The following is an 8,167-nucleotide window of genomic DNA, read 5'->3' as shown; positions in this document are numbered from 1 at the left end:
TTCAATTCTTCTCAGTACGGATTCGGTTTGCTTTTTTTGTCATGGAACCGTAGTAGGTTGGTTCGGTGGTCGATTTCTGGTCAAACCCGACCCGAACCGACTTGTGACACCTCTAGTTTTTTGCTGATATCTGGCAGTAGATTGTATATATATATTTTTTTTGTTCGAAAGCTAAAATCTTATTTATTTATAATTCTATATTTACAAAATCCCCAAGCATCAAAAGCTAGGACTGAAGCAGCAAGAACAGGTGAGCGATGTAACCAAACTGAAGAGAAAGGAGGTAAAAAACTTAAGTCATCTAAAGACCAAGAAGTGTTTTCTGCAACTGGGTGTGCCCTCCACGTATCTGACGATGCCAAACTAGCAGCATGAGAAGTAAAATAGTCAGCACTTGAATTTCCCTCCCTGTAGCACCAAAGATTTCTGAATTCCTCAAAATTTTGTAACAAGGACATGATTTCCCTGTTTATTTTCGCCAACAGCCAATTTGTGTCAAAATTTTGTAACAAGGACATGATATATATGTTGCTTTATTAGTTCCTCAATAATAAATGTCTGTAGAGGCCATACGGCCATACCACATGGGTGATCTTGTTGAGTTCTTCTTCATCCGCCATGTCATCAACTCGTAACATCTGACACCCATAATTCCGAGTGTGCATCCCAAATATCTCTCCGCGTTGGGCTAAACATTAATGTTGCTGCCAGTAGAGGGTCAATCTAAATGAAGAATGATCAAATTATTGGGATTTCTACTTGGGATTGCATACCACTGGCCTTCTATAAATACGCAAATTATATACCTCTTCAACTCATAGTTCAGTTTGAGACTCCTAACCAACTTCAATGACGACAACTCTCTCCCAAGGATTACTCTTTCCTTACCACCACCACAATGTGCATTTTCCATCAGCTAAAATCTTCAAAAATGGTTCCTCTTTCACGTCCTCGTTGTCAATCCATTCAACGTTCAATGCGCCCATCCGCAATTCTTGAAACTGTAGACCAAACTGTAAAAATCCATAGTACTTCCTTAGTACTCCCAATAGAGGAAACTGAAAGAAGATCGATATTCCTTTCCAATATAGACAAAACTCTTAACTTCAAGGCTAGTACAATTCTGTTCTTCTCTAGGAACCCGAATTTTTCTATGGAAAACATAATTGCAAAACTTGAAAACACATATAGAAAGATTCTGGTGCAGTATGATTTCTTGGCCGGGAGGTTGAGGTGGAGCAATAAAAAAGGTCGACTAGAAATTGATTGCAACGCAGTTGGGGCGGGATTTGTGGTTGCTTCTTGTGACTTGTCATTTGAAGAGCTGGGAGGTATTGGCTCTCCAAATTTAGCAAATCAACAATTTGCACTTAGAAAATGGAATGCCTTGCCCGGGGACCAGCCTCTCCTTGTCATGCAGGTATGAAGCAGAGAAACTAAGCATGCATGTATCTGAGAAGAGAACTGCTAAGACAAAAAAAAAATGAAAAAAAAAACCTTAAGAGTATGTTTTAACCAGCGCTTGTAAAAGATGACTAAAACGTGGCATCAAACACCAATGATGCAACTCATCAAGCGGGCTGGCTTCTTAGATTTCTTCTCGGTCTGGTGACTTGACTCTCAAGTTCACTTTTGATCTCTCAAAACAGAAAACCTCTGTTCCATGGAGTATGGTCTACATATAAATATAATCTAAAGTTTAAACCTGCTTTTGAAACTGCTCAAGGCTCTTCAAAATGTTTTCTACAAAGAGTTTTCTATATCTGCACATGATCCATTTGTTATCTACAATTTATCACTGAAATTCGCCTATGTTAAAATGTGATTTGTAACACAATCATTGCCGTACACTAGATCCTTAAAACAACTTAACAGAACTAAACAAAATCTAATATTTTACATTCTAACAGGTAGAGCACCATAGTTACTACTCTTAGCTTCTTCTTAATATAAATTATTTTAAAAAAAAAAAAAAAAAAAAAAAAAAAAAAAAAAATCGAGTTTCTACAATATGTAAACGCCTATTAGTACTTTCCGTGGAAGAACCAAAGAAGTAGAGTCAACTTTTCGGAATTTAGTGCTTGTATATTTCATCAATTATGATATGTTTTAGTTAGCTGCGCTCTAAAAAAATTCAACTCGCCGCCTTGACATAATTATATTCTTTTCCATTCTTTAATTCAGGTCACATCACTCCGGTGTGGTGGATTTGCATTAGGCTTTGCTCTCAGTCATGTAACACTTGATGGCATTAGTAGAAAAATTTGGTTAGAAAATCGGCCTCTCTCCTTGCAGGCAATGATCTAGTCTCACCTCCTTACAATAACCGTCGCCTTTTAGCAGCTAGATCCCCACCAAGAGTCACGTTTTCCCACCCAGAGATGCTCAATTTCGAAAGCCTACAAGGAAATAAGTCCACGCTACTGAAAGCCACATTCCAAAAGCTCAACTCTCAGTATTTCCAACTAAGGCTGGATGATATTATCAACCTAAAACAGAAAGCAAGGAGAGGCGGTGGTGACAATATTGCTCATGCGACAGGCTTTAATGTTGTAACAGCACATATATGGCAATGTGTGGCTAAAGCTAAAAATCTAGAAAATGATCCAGAGAAATCATCAACAATCCTATATGCTGCCAGTATTTGATCAAGAATGCGACCACGCCTTCCATCATCCTATGCAGGAAATGCTATCCTTAGTGCTTACGCGACAACTACTTGTGGTAAAATTGAAAAGCGACCTTTCTCACACTTGGTGCAAATGGTTGCTCAAGCTGACGCTAGAATGACAGATGAGTATGCTAAGTCTATTATTGATTGGTTAGAAGTGAACAAGGGATTTCCCTATGGTGACGCTGTTATATCTTCATGGTGGAATTTAGGATTAAATGAGATTGAGTACCCTTGGGGAAGGCCAACGTGGAGTTGTCCAGTGGTGCCTAACCATGGGAACAATGCTATCACGTTAATCCCAGAAGTTGAAGGCAATAAATTTAAGGGACTGCATGTTCTTGTATCTCTTCCAGAGATGGAGATGGAGAAATTCCAATTCCTTTTTCAAGAATTACTATAATGATTTAGTGGGTTGTGATGTTTTCTCCAGATGTATGTGTGTACAATTGTTTTTTTACTTTTTCGTTTATGTGCCAGTTTGTATCTAAATTGCTGAGAATGTTCTAAGAACATTTAGGGGAATGTTGGAAGTTTTGGATGCTAGCTGAACATTGTTAGTGATCTCAGTGCTAATTGCTAAATGAACTGTGCTGTGAATATTTGGAAGCTTCCATTTGACAACTATACACGAATGAAAAATATGATCAAAAGCAGACATTGGAAAACAAACTCTGCCATTGAAAAACGAGCATCTTCAGAGAAAACAGATCGATGCTCTGTAAAAATTAAGCAAGCGATCTGTTTTGCTAAAGAAGCAGGCGATTTTGCATTGTGCTTGATAGCATAATGGACACGCAAAAGTTTGCCCATCTGCTGATGTGAAAACTACCATCGGCAAATCATAGCTGTAAATTTTATTTGCTAGTGGTATTTGATAGAATACTGGACAAATTTATAAATGTTTTCCAGAATAGGAAAAACATCGTTGTCTTGCGTCTTGACAGTTGATGGCCATTTGTTGTCATGTGGAACTAAACGATCTTAGGATTGCACCCACCCGTGTCAATTTCACCTTGCTTCCTACAGATACTCGTTCCTCGTTCCTCTTTATTTGGAACCTTCAGAGCTTCTGGAGCAAATGCAGCCTACTCCTGCATCCTCTAGCTCGTCAGAATAGTCACCCTTGCGCCCGACTAACTAATCGTGGAGCCATGAACTAGACCCAAGGGCTGTTATCTGGACTACGACACACACATTACTATGAATTTCGTTACTTAATTACATATGAACCTTTAGGCAGTATTCACCTAGCCAGAAAATTTTATACAACGAAATAATAACCAGTGATTTTCAGATATATGGTGCTGCCGTGCTGGTATATCACAAAAACTCGGAAAGATATATTAAGGTCGAGGGCAAAAAATGGAAAGAAACAAGGTAATATTTCTCTCTCAATTCCGATATTATATCAACATTTCTCCAATATATCAGGATACTATGGCCAAGAGCATTCAGAAATTACCAAGAAAAAATGTCATCGTTCAAAAATAATGGCTCGAGGGAGATTACACAACTGTTTTAGGACTATTGACCGTTGCATTGGGGATGAGCTGACGTATAGGTAGCTGGAGATGCAAAACAGGCCATTGTAAGTGATTGTCCTCTAGGAAATAGTGGAGCAAGCGCGCAAGCTCTGATTTCAGTAGCTAGCTAGACTCAATGACAACTGAGTGCCGAAAGTACTCCCAACGCTTGGTTTGTGGTTAGTTCATCACTACCCAACCAGATCGTATAACTGTTTACAGTATTTTTTACCTTATATCCAAGTACATATGGTTGGTAAATTGGTCCATAAATGCACAGTGGTGACGATCTCTATGGTACAAAGCTTAAATGGAATAATATATATCACAATGAGTTTACGAACATCTATACTAGCTGGAGGCGTTTAAGTTTATGAATGAACTGATGCACTATGGTCTCATTCTACGCTACGACTAAGTTTATCCCATTGAAATCCAAACTTACGTTGCAAAACACTCAAACTACCTTCTTGCCGTGCGGGCTATGATCCATGTCGTGGGGCAAATAATAATTAGAGTGGGGCTGCAGGTATGCCAAGTTCTGAAATGGAATGGTGCATGTATCTTTCCTTATCAGCTCCAGCAGCCTAACATAGATTGGGTCGAAGTTCTTGATGAGAGCTAAAGATGAACTTGAGTGAAATTATTAGTGGCATGGCCATTGGGAATTGGGCAGTGGTGGTTCGTTGATGCAACTCCATCAATATTGAATGCGTACAAGTCCATTTATTTTGTGATGTGTTTGGTCAAACATACACGTGAGAGTGTGAGACTTAGGATAAAGAAGAATAACATCTATTATTTCTTCCTTACGAAATTCAAGCTTGAGGCTTATAACTGCCATCTGCAAATTTGCAGAAGACTTTACATTTTATATAGTGTTTTCTGATTTTTTTTTTATGGGTTAACTAGTATTATTCTCTACTAGATGAGTCAATTAGGATTTTTCCCCTACTAGATGGTCAATTAGGGTCTCCCTCCTAAACACACGGTCAACTTGGATTGACCGTTAAATTTTAAGTTAAGCAATTGAAAAATACACAAATATCCTCATTATTTTCAAAAAACAAATGTTCAATTTTAATTAGGTGGGGGCAATTGTGTCATTTTCAGTCATTTGACTTAAAGTTAATAGTCAAACCAAGTTGACCATGTGTTTAGGGGAAAGCCTAATTTTTCATTTAGTGGGGGGAAATCCTAATTGGCTCATCTAGTGGGGGTAATACTACTTAACCCATTTTTATTTATAGGCATAGTTTTTTTGCTCATATCTGGCAGTAGATTGTCTATATATATATATGTCGCTTTATTCGTTCCTCAATAATAAATGTCTGTAGAGGCCATACGGCCATACCACATGGGTGATCTTGTTGAGTTCTTCTTCATCCGCCATGTCATCAACTCGTAACATCTGACACCCATAATTCCGAGTGTGTATCCCAAATATCTCTCCGCGTTGGGCTAAACATTAATGTTGCTGCCAGTAGAGGGTCAATCTAAATGAAGAATGATCAAATTATTGGGACTTCTACTTGGGATTGCATACCACTGGCCTTCTATAAATACGCAAATTATATACCTCTTCAACTCATAGTTCAGTTTGAGACTCTTAACCAACTTCAATGACAACTCTCTCCCAAGGACTACTCTTTCCTTACCACCACCACAATGTGTCGCATCCTAAGTTGCGCCCTTGCGCATATTTTACAACATTTTCAAACCCCCGCATTTTCCGTCAGTTAAAATCTTCAAAAATGGTTCCTCCTTCACGCCCTCGTTGTCAATCCATTCAACGTTCAATGCGCCCATCGGCAATTCTTGAAACTATGGACCAAACTGTAACAATCCATAGTACTTCCTTAGTACTCCCAATAGAGGAAACTGAAAGAAAATCCGTGTTCCTTTCTAATATAGATAAAAGCCTTAATTTTAAGGCTAGTACAATTTATTTCTTCTCCAGCAACCCAAACTTTTCCATAGAAAATATAGTTGCAAAACTTGAAAACGCATATAGAAAGGTTCTGGTGCAATATGATTTCTTGGCAGGAAGGTTGAGGTGGAACAGCGAGCAAGGTCGAATAGAAATTGATTGTAATGCAGCTGGGGCAGGCTTTGTAGTCGCGTCTTGTGGCTTGTCATTTGAAGAGCTGGGAGGAATTGGCTCTTTAAATATAGAAACTCAACAATTTGCACTAAGAAAATGGAATGCCTCGCCTGAGGACCAGCCACTCTTTGTCATGCAGGTATGAAGCAGAGGAACCAAGCATGCATGTACCTACAAACTACAAAGTGCTAAGTATCCCCTTAAATACAGTCGCACCTTGCAACTGATATAATTTGACATCATACAACGCTTGATATGATGCGACTCTTTAATTAGCTTTCATTTTGTCTGGTGAAGTTAATATCTCAAAATATGAAACTTACCTTAGCCCTGCTCTAGAAACTGCTCAAGACTTGGGCACATTATCTGAGGTAGAACTTATTCTCTTCTTATAATGATGAACATCTCTTGTTTGAGTTTCTCCAGCATGACACACAAATGGTAGTACTTTCAGTGGTGGTCATTCTATCCTTGGGAAAAAAATGTTATGTTTTAGTGTTGCTACAATAGAATTAATTAACTTTTCGGATATCAATACTCCTATATTTCATCAGTTAATTGTGCTAAATTGATGTTACCCTAAGGCAATTAATGTTCTTCCTAGTCACATTAATTATTAACTCTTTTTCAATTTTTTCATTTCAGGTGACATCGTTCCGGTGTGGTGGATTTGCATTAGGCTTTGCTCTCAATCATGTAACAATGGATGGCATCTGTAGCAAAATTTTCCTGGAAAATCTAGCCTCTCTCCTTTCAGGCAATGATCTAGTCTTACCTCCTTACAATGACCGTCGCCTCTTAGCTGCTAGATCTCCACCAAGAATAGCATTCCCCCATACGGAAATGTTTAATTTTGAAAGCCTACAAGGAAATAAGTCCAGCAAAATGCTACTGAAAGCCACATTCCAAAAGCTTAATTCTCAGTATTTTCGACTAAGTCTTGATGACATTAACAATCTAAAACGTAAAGCAAGTGAGGTTGGTGGAGACAATATTGCTCATACATCAGGCTTTAGTGCTGTAACAGCACATATCTGGCAATGTGTGGCTCAAGCAAAAAATCCAGAAAATGATCTAGAGAAATCATCGACAATCCTATATGCTGTCAATATTAGGTCCAGAGTACGACCAAGACTTCCATCATCCTATGCGGGAAATGCTATCGTTAGCGCTTATGCGACAACTACTTGCAGTGAAATGAAAAAGCGTCCTTTCTCACACTTAGTGCAAATGGTTTCTGAAGGTGATACTAGAATAACAGATGAGTACGTAAAGTCTATTCTTGACTGGTCAGAATTACACAAGGGCTTTCCTTACGGAGATGCCATTATATCTTCATGGTGGAATATGGGGTTAAATGAGATTGACTACCCTTGGGGTAGGCCTAAGTGGAGTTGTCCAGTGGTGCCAAACCATGGAAATAATGCTATCACATTGATCCCAGAAGTTGAAGGTAAAGAGTTCAAAGGACTGCATGTTCTTGTATCTCTTCCACAGCTGGAGATGGAGAAATTTCAAGGCCTCTTTTATGAACTGTTGTGATAATATCAGCTAGCGAGTGTGCTGCTTTGTATTTATATATACTTACTACTATCTTTTCTCTTTTTCCTTTTTTTTTTTTTTTTTTTTTTAAATATAGTCGCAGTTTGTATCTAGACATCTAGTTGATGCCAAATTGTATTGATGTGTAATTGTTGAAAAGAACAGATTTGTGATTCAGTTGCACAATATATATCTCAACTGAAAGTCGGATTAGTACTGCAAGTCTAGAAGTGACTCCTGCAAATTGATAAAGCCCAGGCCCAAAAAGAAAGTAGCAGTAGACCTGTTGACAGAGTAAATAATGCTGGAGAACATTCCAGTGTG

At 38.4% G+C, this 8,167-nt stretch overlaps 1 protein-coding gene and 2 pseudogenes across 1 annotated transcript; all 3 read left to right on the top strand.

The window, feature by feature from the left end:
• The first annotated feature begins 931 nt into the window (after positions 1-931).
• Positions 932-2,648, top strand: LOC147473910 (acyltransferase GLAUCE pseudogene; annotated as a pseudogene).
• A 6-nt stretch (positions 2,649-2,654) lies between these two features.
• Positions 2,655-3,074, top strand: LOC147473909 (acyltransferase GLAUCE pseudogene; annotated as a pseudogene).
• Positions 3,075-5,781: 2,707 nt separating this feature from the next.
• Positions 5,782-8,041, top strand: LOC147473908 (acyltransferase GLAUCE-like). The gene is made up of 2 exons (XM_086586898.1): positions 5,782-6,440; positions 6,947-8,041. Exons 1-2 carry the CDS (start codon positions 5,820-5,822, stop codon positions 7,841-7,843), a joined length of 1,518 nt encoding a protein of 505 aa, XP_086443024.1. The 5' UTR covers positions 5,782-5,819; the 3' UTR covers positions 7,844-8,041.
• The last annotated feature ends 126 nt before the right edge of the window (positions 8,042-8,167 follow it).

The sequence above is a fragment of the Coptis chinensis genome, unplaced genomic scaffold, assembly GCF_015680905.1.
Source record: "Coptis chinensis isolate HL-2020 unplaced genomic scaffold, ASM1568090v1 utg167_pilon_pilon, whole genome shotgun sequence".
In the NCBI taxonomy this organism is placed as follows: domain Eukaryota; kingdom Viridiplantae; phylum Streptophyta; class Magnoliopsida; order Ranunculales; family Ranunculaceae; genus Coptis; species Coptis chinensis.
This window is presented reverse-complemented; position numbering and strand designations above follow the sequence as displayed.